The sequence below is a fragment of the Oratosquilla oratoria genome, chromosome 18 (assembly GCF_046742065.1).
Source record: "Oratosquilla oratoria isolate Oo_2021 chromosome 18, ASM4674206v1, whole genome shotgun sequence".
Lineage (NCBI taxonomy): Eukaryota > Metazoa > Arthropoda > Malacostraca > Stomatopoda > Squillidae > Oratosquilla > Oratosquilla oratoria.
This window is the reverse complement of record NC_134794.1, coordinates 59,629,137-59,642,460: the sequence shown is the minus strand read 5'-3', so window position 1 is coordinate 59,642,460 and position 13,324 is coordinate 59,629,137. Positions and strand designations below refer to the sequence as shown.

The 13,324-nt window shown below is 39.6% G+C and overlaps 1 protein-coding gene across 2 annotated transcripts in view; it reads left to right on the top strand.

Annotated features, from left to right (window-relative positions):
* The first annotated feature begins 5,428 nt into the window (after positions 1 to 5,428).
* LOC143035288 (uncharacterized) overlaps positions 5,429 to 13,324 on the top strand; it is a 29,223-nt gene continuing 21,327 nt past the window's right edge. For both annotated transcript variants that reach the window (XM_076202162.1, XM_076202161.1), the window contains exon 1: positions 5,429 to 7,637. In XM_076202162.1, coding sequence (XP_076058277.1) covers positions 5,595 to 7,637 — 2,043 coding nt within the window. In that variant the 5' untranslated portion in view covers positions 5,429 to 5,594. The remainder of the gene's footprint in view (positions 7,638 to 13,324) is intronic.

The window sequence follows — 13,324 nt, the reverse complement described above, 5'->3', positions numbered from 1 at the left end:
CCCCCCCAAGAGAAGACATCAGAAACAATATCTGATTTTATATAACTGTCTGATAACCCTTAGATGAGATACTATCACAACCTTATAAAATATAGAGGTAGCACCTATTTCTCACTCCCTAACTCTCCTTCAGTCAGGCAAGCATTCACTCTGAGGGATGGGGGAGTTGGGTAGAGAAGTTAAAATGTGCAGATGGTCAAATGTTCTTGATGACAATATGATGATGATATGGTTTAACATCACAAACTCCCCCTTATGGAAGGGTAGGATGGTGCCCCTCACTGAGAACTTTGTAGCGTGGAATTAAATTAACCATGCCCTTGGTTCAATTTCACTGGTGGCAGGAATCAAACTGCCATCCCCTCGACCTTCTCCGCAAGTAACGACGCCCCAACCTGATCTAGATGACTACCTCCTCTGCAAAGTATCAAAATTTGCTGATGGCACAAAAATTACTGGTAAAGTAACAACCACCAAAGAGAAAGATTATCAAGCTGGGCAAGCAAGTGGCAAATGAAATTTAACATTAATAAATGTAAAGTCATGCACATTGGAAGTAACAATATTTTGGGGAGATGTTGACTTTAGAAGGATAAGTAGGTTTTGATAATTGCAATGGGAGATGCTTGGAAAGTGAGTCAAAGGAAAGGAGAATGAATAAGTAAAAAAGGTGGTATAAAGAGTATTGGAAGAGATGAAAGCTGGTAAGGTATGAGTTAGATGGTTCTCATTATGATAATGGGAAGAACAGATATAATAGAATGGCTGATGAGACTTTACTGTGTGCTTATGGGCAAGAAGTGTACCAGTGGACTGGAAGAGTGCATGTATAGTTTCACTACAAAGGAAATGGGTAAAAGTATGAATAGTTTTCAGGGGATCAGTCTATTAAGTTTAGTCAGTAAGGTGTAAAGGAGGGTGTTATTTGAGAGAATTAGGAAAGGAATAGAGAAAATAACGGAGGAAGAGTAGTATGGGTTTAGGAAAGGAAGTGAGTGCATAAATAAAAATTTGTAAATTTTGGCAAAGGATAATGACATCTTAGACCTACTTTCAGGGATGTGGAGGAGGCATTTAAGAGGCATTATGGAGTGCATTGCAGGATGTACAGGATATGGAAAAGTCTGTTGTGGGCAGTCAAAATTTTTACATTAGTAGAGCTTGTGTGAGGGTTGGGAATGGAAAAAATGAATGGTCTCAGGAGAAGGTGGGACTGTGCCAAGGTTGTGTAATGTTACTGTGGTTTTTCTATGCCTATGGAAGGGGTGGTGAGGGAGGTTATCATGAGAGTGCTTGGTAGAGGTTGATGAGTGAGAGTTGAAGAAAGTGGGAAGTGAGCCAATTATTTGCAAATAACACTGAGCTTCTGGCTGAGTTTGAGGACATAATGAAACAGTTGATGTCAAATCTTAAAAAGTGTCAGAGGAGAAAGCTGAAAGTAAATGTGAACAAAAGTAAAATGATGAGATGTACAAAGAGTGATGATGGTGGCAGGTTAGAGATAAGTTGGATATAAGGCTGGAAGAAGTGAACAGCTTTAAGTAATCAGGGTCACATGTGGCAGTGAATGGAAGAATGGAGGTAGTAGTGATCTATAAAGTAAAGGAGGAAAGTAAATAATTACTGTCTCAATTGTCCCTAGAGAAAAGTAAATGTCTGGGTGAGTAAAAAATTATGAGAAATAGGTATCTGGATATCAACAAAAAAGAGGGGGCTGTTCAAAAGAATAATTCTGTCCATTGTGTATCAAGTAGATATATGGAATCTGAAGGTGGCAAAGGAAAAAAAAAAAAAAAAATTGAGATGAAATATCTAAGAGGTACAATAGGTGTTTCAAGGATGGATAAAGTGAGGTGGAGACAGCTGTTGGGTAGGGTAGATCAAAGAGTGCTGAGGTGGTTTAGGGCATATGGAAAAAAAAATGAGCTATGGAAGACTAGTAAAAAATTTGGGAAGCAGAAGTGGAGAAAAGAAACTTAGAGGATGACCAAAAATGAGGTGAAAAGAATACTGGATATAAGAGGAATATTTGTCAGGCAAAGAAGAGAGTGCAAAAGATAAGAGTAAATGGAGATGGATGGAGAAATGATGTGGCTCTAAGGGATGTCATCATGTCTGCTCCATTTTTTCTTGGGGAATGGGGTGTGAGGTGACCATATAATGAAGCAGTAGGAATAAACAAATTCTGGCTATCAGGCTCTTAACATATTAAGTCTTGCTGCACCGCCTCTGACCCAAGTAATATGGCGGGGGACGGGAATTATCTTGTAGCCACATGATGCTAAAATGGGAGGGATAATGAGTGGGCTTTGAATGGTTATGGTATGAGTTGGTGTATGCTTTGACTCTGCACCCCTTTATAAGGGGGGAACCCTTTTACTATTATATTTGTATATGTAGATTCATACTATTTGACAACTTTCCAGAATACATTCCTTCAATACATGGAGAGACTCATTATACTGGTCATCTGACATAAATAGAATCTCAAACAAGATAAAGAATGGCGCCTATTAGAATTACCTTTAGGAGAGCACTACATGAAAAACAAAGGTTTTTGTAATTGTATTAAACTTCTCTAAAATGGGCACTAAATCTAGGGTGGGGTGGGGGGCATTGGGGGTGGCATTTAGGGTCAACTTACCTAACCTACATTTTATTTCCTTTATGCCATGACTTGAAGAACATGCCATTTAGATTGATTTTATATTAGATTACAAGTAATTGTTGATTACAGTTAGGTTAGACATTGTTACAAATAAAAATTGATGTTAGGCTATGATTTTAGGTGAAGCTGACCTGAATGAAGAATATTCACACATTGCAAATGCTTTCTTATCATGCCAACTACACAATCAATGAATGGAATAGATTTCATGTATAGCATACAACTTTATTATGGACCAAAATACCTTGTTGACATACTTTGTTACTGTCACCTGTTATAGCACCAAAGTCCTTCCCCTCTTCCCTTGGCAGGGGGCGGGGGAAAGCAGCACACCTGGGATATGCATCAGTAGTATAGTCCACACACAGAGTGAAGGATATAAGCAAGATTGAGAGAATACAAAGGGCAGCAACCAAACTGGTCCCCAGCCTCGCAGATAAACCATATGAGGAAAGACAAAAAACAATGGTCTCAAACTGTCTGGAAATAGATTTAATTTGGAAGTGGGTAGAAACAACTTTGCCAACCATGTAGTCAATCAATGGAATAAACTTCCTGCAGAGGCAATGCGATGTAATTCAGTTTGAAGCTTTAAGAATCATTTAGATAAACACCTAAGCAAGATGCTGTAATGACTATCATTTATTCTATATTATTTGTTTATTTATTTTGTTATCATTTGTCTATTTGTTTATTATTATTTGCTTCTCATTTATTATTAGTTATATGTTTATTATTATTTACTATTTACCTGTTTATTTATTATTCACCTATACCTATGCGTTTATTTATGTATTTTATTATTTACATTAATATAGTTCTTATTTATTCACTTATTTCTTTATCATTATTATGATCTTTTTTTGCATCCGACCTAGATATGGGCCAAAAGGTCTCCTGTCAGCATACTCCGTCTTTGTAATCCTTTGTAATACTGGGTCTACCAACTTTGAAAGATCGAAGAGAAAGATGTGATGTGATAACAGTATTCGGGTCACTAAAGGGGATAGATTGCATTGATAGAAGAGATCTGATTAAAGATAAAAGGGCTTTAAGAGGTCATGAAAGTAAATTAAGAAAGACCACATGTTGAAAGGATGTGAAGAAATACAGCGGAATAGCTTAGAAGGCGATATAACCCAAACTTAAACAATACATGAGTTAAAATCTAAATATGATAACTGGAAATCAAAGATATAGATTAAGTTGGAACTACATAAATTTGAGTCTAGGTATGTTAGAAAATTAGAGAATAGAAGACAGGATCCAATGAGCATTGCTCCTTTCCTGTAACATACAATTAGGTATATACACCTGAATGAATCAAATACATGACAAGAAATATATGTGAATTTTTACACTCTCACATTAAATGTAAATAACTGATGTAAATTACTACAAATCCACAATTAGCGAAAATGTAAATTTAGGGATGCTATGCATCCCCAAGACAATGGTATTAGAAATAAACTTAAAAGAAAAAAATACATACATACACATATACATACACAGAACAAGCTGGATGGAAGCACAATTTAAGCCAACACCATAAACTTAAAGGAAAATTTTGATGAACGGAGTCAAAGGTATGTGACCCCACAAGCACGGCTTGAACCTCATATACTACAACTAGATGATTATTACTCCTTACAAGGGGACCAGCCAAAGGTAGTTACCCATTTGTTGTACCTTTCATCTTAACTCATTGTGGATAAAGGGCAATCCCTGTTCCCCTACCACTACTCAGGTCAGATGCAAGGCAAATTGCACTTAAGTATATGTGAGATTAACTTAAAAAAGGAGGGGTACATGGCAAGGGAAATGTACTATTCTAACATAACTAAGAATTAAACCCAATTGATTGATAATTCACAAATTAAACATATAGAATAAAAGTGCTATAGCCAGTGTAGATAGGGTTATTGGAAGAACTCGGTGTTTGGAGAAGTTAAATTAGATGGGGAAAGTTGCACATGGTGTGCATAAAGGGTGTAAAAGAACGGTGGTTAGAGCACTGAACTTGCATCTTAATTTAGTTTTGTATCTATCTTATGTCGTTCAAATCCGAGCATGGAGCAAACTTCCTTATAACTCTGCTTGCTTCCCAGTACGAAGACGAGTGGAAAATTCGTCTAGTATAATTATGAATCGCATAAATAGCATCAATGCAGTCTTTACTGAGAGTTGTGACAATAATAATAATAATATAGGATATAATGGTCGTGAGACTATTTTAGAAAACATCATACCGACTGAAAGCAATAAAAGTGTCGTGTAACACATTGGTCATAACATCCATGAAAATGAAGACTTTCTGTTGGTAGTCTCATCGATTGTTTCCAACTTTATTCGGCGTTAGCTCTCGTCGCTTTTCGCTGCGGCATTTGCGAGCCACAGCTAAGCATTATCCGATATGACAAAGATGTAAATTGGAGCACCTCTTTAATTTCTGAAAAGACAGAGAGGTTTGGTTTGGCAATAAAATCAAACAAGATGAATGGGGGAGAAAGGTGGAGTTCAGTGGTTTGAATTGATGTTTACACCGCGGCGATACCGATCGTATGTTATCGAACGTTAGCGTTTGAAATTTTTTTCAAGGATTCAAAGGACTGACAATAACCGGCAGTTGGGGGGCAATTATATATTTCTTGTTTCATATTCGCTTTTTTGGTAAAAAAAAATGCCCACACAGTCGTTTATCCCGCTTTAACGATCACCTCCTTTTACCCCTCGCTGCTGTCGTTTACATCGCAGGTTCGCAGCCCAACGCTTTGTTGTTTTCCTCTTGCGATCATAGCGCCTTCACTTTCTCTTCGCGTTCGATTCGATTGTTGAGTGTTTATCAAAATTTTAACGACTGTAGTGTCATTCCGAGGTACTTAGAGAGATCGCAGAGGCTGTGTTTGGTCCTTGTGTGTCTTGAGAAATGACTGGGAAGCGCGAGACCGAGTTGTACAAACTAACCATGACCCCCGATCCCCTCAGTGTTGTGGGTCATGACATGAAGTTAGAATTCGTTGGCTATGATAAGGGTGGTGAAGCAACTATTTCATATACCGAAGATATGGATCCTGCGCGGCCCAACGTCGTCAGGAGTGAACGAACTGTAAAAAAAGATAAAGAGACAAGTATGGCAAATTCTGCAAGCTGGATTCCAAAGTATCACCTTAGTGTAATGGAGGACAACGATCGGTCCAGTGAAATTATGTACGACTCGAAGAAGCCGCGCAAAAGTGTGAATCTTCAAGTGAAATTAGAAATTATAAGGCGTCATGAGGCAGGTCAAGGTGCCAACTCCATTGCTAGAGCAGTAGGTTTGGCACAATCAACAGTTTCTACAATTATAAAAAATTCATGTACTATTAAGACTGCTAAGAGTTTTATGATTCCAGCTTCAAACAGAATCCCAAAATCTCGTGACATTGTGATGGCAAAAATGGAACGTATTCTTAGAGTGTGGATTGAAAATCACATCCGTTGCCAAACTCCTTTATCCACCGGTGTGATTACGAGCAAAGCGAAAACCTTGTGGGAAACTGTCCGTAGGGATATGGCACCTGAAGCTCTGAAAGGAACTGCTGATACTTTCAAGGCAAGTTCAGGCTGGTTTGAAAGGTTCAAAAGACGTTCCAACCTTTGCAACCTAACCTTCAATGGGAAAGTAACTACCAAGACAGCAGCAAAGTCGATAGCTGTCAAATATGGACTGGATGACCTCCAGGATATAATTGCAAAGGGAGGGTACTCTCCAAGGCAAGTCTTAAATATTGACAAGACAGAATTGTGCTGGAAGAACCTGCAAGCCCACACAGAAATCAGTCAAGAAGGGAGCATACCCAGTGTCAGGATTGATGATGATCCCCTTACATTGATTCTGGGAAGCAATGCTGAAGGTGATTTTAAGCTAAAACCATTGTTAGTATATCAGTGGGAGAACCCTTTGGAAATCAGTAGAGTAGACAAAGAGAATCTTCCTGTGATGTGGCAATCCAGCCCTGGTGCAAAGATTACAACACCACTATTCCGCAACTACATCGTCAATTACCTTACCAAAGCCTGCAAGGAATATAGCAAAGCTACTAACATTCCTAATAAATTCTTGCTCCTCATTGATGACTCTTCAACATACCCTGTAGACATGGGTAAGTGGACCAGCAACATTGAAGTAATGTTTCTCCCTTCTAACACAAAACCACCCATGAGCCAGGATGTATTATCAACCTTTACAGCCTATTATTTTCACCATACAATGGAGCAGCTCATCTTTGAAACAGATGGAGATACCAAACCCACTGTTGAGGAATTCTGGAAATCATTTACCATAAAAAAAGCTATTGATAACATTGTGGCATCATGGACTGAGATTAAGCAATCTACTCTCAATGAAGCATGGAAAGCAATCTGGCCTGCATGTGTTTATGAATTCTTTGGGTTTAATGATGATGAATGTATAAAGCGGTACTCCTTGGACCTGTCTCATGAATCTGGTTTCAGTGAGGCTGATGATGATGAGGAATACTTTGATAGTGACTCTGAGCTAAGTGATGAAATGCCATTGACTTTTGGCAATAAGAAATTGGATGAGGAGCAAAAGGAAAATCTTAGTGCCCCTTTGAAGAGCTCTTTGGTGATGCATCACCAGATGAAGAGTGACAGTAAGAGCACAAGTAAGGAAGAAAGGCAAGAACCTAGTGCACCATTGAAAAGCCTCTCCACAACACAACTTCGCCTTTTTTTGACTGCAATTTCTGATGCATTGGCCATTGTAGTTTGCAGTGACGAAGATACTGCAAGAAGCTCAGAGGTATCAAGCAAGGTGAATGAAGCCATTGAGTGCTATCAAGAATTGTACAAAAAGAAGTTAGAGAAAATAGAACAGTCTGTTACCTGCAGCTCCTTCCACCCAGTTAATTCTGTTTCACAATCTAGTGAATCTGGACCTCCCCCACCTAACTCATCAATGTTCCATGTATGTATTATTTACTTGACTAATATTCTAATTTATTCATGTAGTTCTCTCAAATATTAATATGTTGCACTGGTGTCCTAGCCTTTTACTGTAAAGTCGCATTTAACGTGTGCTATTCAATCCTAATTATATTTAGCTTAAGGAAGAACTTCTTGCTAAAGGCTGTAAGGCACCCTCAGTTAATCCTTTCACTATAGCAATACCTTTGTTTGGTTTTTGTAAATGCCAGACAATTTCATTCACTAAATTTAAGGACTTCATGTTTAAGGGTTAGGTTAGATATGGTACCTACATGTCGGATGAGTAACAACACAAACATTGAAGAGAATCATTTCACCATCAACCCCCTCACCTTCACCCACTCCAGAGCAGGACCAAGATCTATAAATTTCTACAGTTTTCCCATCATGTTTACACATCAGTGACACTTACAACTGGTGACGTCTTTCATCTCGCTAACCAGTGACATAGAAACAGCCGTACATTTATAGTTATGTAAATACAATTGGAAAATGCTACATGGTTGAAGGATGTCAAAAAAACAGTTCACTATACTGTACTTACTAAGTACGTTTATTGAAAACTGGTCATCAATTCTGGAATAGCTTAAAAGGTGATAAAACCCAAGCAAAAACTATGTGCAAATTCAAAACTAGGTATATAATAACTATGAAGAAATTGAACCTCATAAGTACAGTGCCTCTCTTGTATATTACAGTTAGGTAAATACAGCTCAGTGTCATTAGTAAATTTAGATATCCTCAATGATCCCAACTACCCAAGCTAAAACTATGAGAGAATTAAAATCTAAATTTAAGATTTGATAGTTGAAGAAAAAGACAGTACCATACATGTGTAGCTTATTTCCTGCATATTACAGTTAGGTAAATATAAGCTTTAAGATTATATAACTAAAGTTAAAATCATTGCAGATTCTTAGTCGGCACAATAGTTCGGGATAAAGAGATTGGACCTTAGGAGTGTAGCTTCTTTTGTGTATGTTACAATTAGATAAATAAAACAAAAAGCAGTCATAAATTTGTTCTCAAAGATTTGAGTGGGCCAAAGGACCATTGCTGGTTATTGTGGGTTTCTGCAAGTTTCTAGTGGAAAAAAATTAGTGAATCTCTTCTAAGTTTCATTCTTGGGCCACTTCTGTTGAGTCAGTCAATATATTGCCTCAGATCTGTTTTGCTGAACTGCAGCCCCCAGAAATGATTCATGACCTAGATGCTGTGGATGTATTTCATTGCATTGTGTGAATTGGAGGATATCGGGCAAAGTGTCCTCAGTGGGTCCTCAGTATAATATTTGCCTCTTGAGCATAAGGCATCTGTTGCCAGGTGTATTCTGTGTTGTTATTGTTTCATGACTTAGTGATGACCATCCCTACTTTGGGGTTGACTGATACCTGGTCACCCCTCTTCCAAGAAATATGTGTGAATGACATAAACTGTGGGATAGATATGGAGTTTCAAACAATAAGATTTGTTATTTCTATTTTGCTCTTGATTTTTTTTTTTTTTTTTTTTTTTTTTTCCCCTAAGTAAATTCTTTTCAACAACAAATAAGGGTGATATTGTCATAAACATTTTGGATAGATAAAATTGATCTACCAAGAGTGAGAACCATTTTGGTTGTTCTTTGTGGGGTTAAAGGTGATGATTAACCTACCTAATCTAATTTAACCTAGCCTAACCTAATTGTGTGCTGGTGGCATTATCGTAAGCATGCTGGTCACACATTTGCACAGTTGTGGATTCAAATCCTCCATTTATTTCCTAATCCCAAGAGTGACTGTTACCGGTTCCAACAGTCCAAGCACATAGGGCAAAGATGACAGCTTTGGCCGTACTACCGTATTTTTCGGACCATAAGGCGCTTCGTACCATAAGGCGCACCCGTAATTTGCTATTCCCTGTCCTTACATAAGGCGCACCTGACCATAAGGTGCACCTGGTCTCGTCATCGGATAATCATGCATATGTGAGTGCATTCAGAACAACATTTTCGTTGTTGAATGAGAAAAATCAGTTGGGATTTAGCAAAATTACAAAAATAAGTGATATATATTTTTATTTTGGTCAGTGAAATCAGACCACCTCCATGGACGTCTGCCCTGCCAATTCTCCTAAAAAACAACAAACACATTACGGGAATTGTGGGAAATAAAACCAACATTAGCAGTTTTATTCCCGGAATTCTCTATTCACTTACAAACACAAGATTACAAATGGAGGTAATTTTTAGTTTCGACCATGGGCGCAATATAGCAATAAAAAATTGGTTATTAATTTTGTAAATTATAATATATCAACGTAATATGCAATTTTGTGAGCGGAAATAAAAAACAAAAAATGTGCTGAAACAGATTTCGTAAGTAACAAAGTCGTGTCGGACGAATGGTACGCCATGTTTGTTATGATAGATGCCGACGTTGAAGATATGAAAGGGTGATAAATTTGTCTAACCTAACCTAACCTGTGTTAAATCATTACCTGCAAATTAAATGTCATCCGGCTCATCCTTGTTGTCGTCGTGAGAGATGTTGGCGTCCCGATCCTATGCTACCGACTTTGTTCATTAGCATATTTGCTTGTAGCAAGGTATTTTTTTATTTTCATTTCTGCCCACAAAATTGTATATTACGTAAATTTTAATTTACAAAATTAATAATTAATTTTATATTGCTATATTACGCCCATGATCGAAACTAAAAAAATACCCAAATGACTACAGTCTGAGTGGAGCGAGACTATATCAATGCAAAATGGCAGTCTGTGTTGTGGACGCTATCATGTCATAGCCATGATAGCGTGAATGAATGCTGTGGCATGAACCCGAAAACTGTCGAAGTTTTCACAATTTTCTTGTGAAGATACATGCATCTTGGTTATAACTTGGTTGTAACTTTTGCTAGGCCTATCATGCACTGTCGCCGTCGGCAGGCTAGCTACGAAACGTGTCAAAATAGTACGTCACTATCCGAGGCATTTTTTTGCACTGAAGTCACACATAAGGCGCACCACCCGATTTTGGCCGATTTTAAGGATTTTTTCCGCGCCTTATGGTCCGAAAAATACGGTACTTGCCTCCAGATGTAGTCTCTTCACCTTCCTCTAACCTAATGTAACCTAACCTAACATAGCACATACATTATTGTAATTACCTAATTGTAAATGAAGCGGCCTTGCTCTGGATGTGCTGTGTCTTGCGGCACTGCTTCTGACCCAGGGCAGTGGGCAAGGTGCAGGGATGACCCGTCATCCAGGAGGTGCTCAAATAGGAGGGAGGGTGGGAGGGGTGTGGAGTGTATTCAGGGATGAAATGGGTGGGAATGATTTTATGCCTTTCTCTTTTTGGCTACCTCCCTTGTACATACATACATATACCAAGGCTTTTTCCCCCTTCCAAGGGAGGTAGCCAAAAAGGGAAAGGCATAAAAACACTCCCACCCATTTCATCCCTAAATACACTCCACACCCCTCCCACCCTCCCTCTCATCTGAGCACCTCCTGGATGACGGGTCATCCCTGCACCCTGCCCACCGCCCTGGGTCAAAAGCAGTGTCGCAAGACACAGTACATCCACAGCAAGGCCGCTTCATTTAATCGGCGACCCCCCCTCTCCGTCCCCCTTTGCATATAAGGCGAGGACGGGGAGAAATCCCTTCGGGCTGCGTCAAAATTTACTCACACATACTACCCCACCCCCCCGCCCATTCCTCCTCATGCAATCACAACATCATCCATATACAACCATTCTCCACTCACCTCTGTCTTCCGTCCTCTCCCTTCCTTCCTCAACAGACGTTCCCCTCTTCCCCAAAGCCCCCTTCACCCCATCCATCCACCTCATCCTAGGACGTCCCCTCATGTTCACTCCCTCCACATCTGCCTTCCACACCTCTTTTACTAGTCTTTCTTCACTCATTCTTTCCATGTGTCCAAACCATCCTAATATTCTTTCATCAACCCTATCTCCCAAATCCTTTTTCACCCCTGTTCTCCTCCTCACCTCCTCATTTCTCACTCTATCCAGCCTAGAAACCCCCACCATACTTCTCAGACACCTCATCTCAAACACATTCAAACTCCTTCTCTCTTCTTCTCTTATGTTCCACGTTTCTGCCCCATACAGTGCTGTTGGCACAATCACTCCTTCATACAGTCTCCTCTTCGCATCCATTCCCAAATGTCTATTCCTCATTACACTCTTTAAACCACCAAGGCATTTACTCGCTTCTCTCAATCTACATTCTACCTCCACCTTCACTCCACCTTTTCCTGCTACACTTGCACCCAAGTATCTAAAACTATCCACTTCCTCCAGTCGCTCTCCCTTAAAGTTCACTTCCAGTCTACTGCCACTTTCACCCCTTGTACATCTCATCACCTTATTTTTACCCACATTTATCTTTAGCTTTCTTCTATCACATACTCTCCCAAACGCTGCCACCAGCTTCCTCAATCCCTCCTCTGACCCTGCCACAAGCGCAGTGTCGTCCGCAAACAACAGCTGGCTCACCTCTCACTTTTCTCCATTTTCTTTAACCATCTCCAATCCCTGACCCACTACCCTAGCATTCACCTCTCGCACCACCCCATCCATGTATAAGTTGAACAGCCAGGGCGACATAACGCATCCTTGACGAAGTCCCACCTTTACTTCAAACCACTCACTCTCTCCATTTCTAATCCTGACACATGCTCTACTACTCTCATAAAAACTCTTGACAGCTCCCAAAAGCTTTCCTCCTATCCCATAAATCTGCATAACCTTCCACAGTGCCTTTCTGTCTACCCTATCATAAGCCTTTTCCAGATCCATACAAGCCCAAAAAACATCCTTCCCCTTTCCTATAGCTTTCTCACATATCTGTCTTACCACAAAGATCTGATCTACACAACCTCTACCTGTCCTAAATCCACACTGTTCCTCACCAATTACTCCTTCTGTTCCTCTCCTAATCCTCTCAATTAAGATCCTCCCATAAGCCTTCCCTACTACACTTAACAGGCTAATCCCTCTGAAACTACTACATTCACACTTGTCCCCTTTTCCCTTGTAAAGAGGAACTATACAGGCACTTCTCCAGTCCTCCAGTACTCTACCCTCTCTCCAGCAAACATTAAATAACCTCACCAACCAGTCCACCATCACTGAACCTCCCATTTTTAAGACATTCTGCATGGCATCCATCCAGTCCAGGTGCCTTACCTGCTTTCATCATCTTTACAACTGCCTTCACTTCATCCTTCCTTATTTCTCCTCCATTCTCCTCACTCATCACTCTCATTTTCTTCGCATTTCCCACTGCAGCTATCTTTCCTTCCCTATCCTCCTTCACATTTAGCAACTCCCTAAAATATTCTGCCCATCTTCCCCTTACTGCCATCTCTTCCATTATCATCTCTCCATCTGTACCTTTTACCTTTTCTTCCCTACTTGATTCGCCTCCTCTTCCTCTCTTAATTTCTTTCCAGAACATCTTTTTATTACTTTCAAAATTTTCTGTCATACTCCTACCCCATTTCACATCTGCTCTCCTCTTTGCCTCCTTTACCTTTTGCTTTACTTCTCTTTTCTTTTCTTTGTACGTCTCATATGACTCCCGCGTCCTCTTTTGTAACCAATCTGTGAATGCTCGCTTCTTCTCTTCTACAACCTTCTTTGTTTCCTCATCC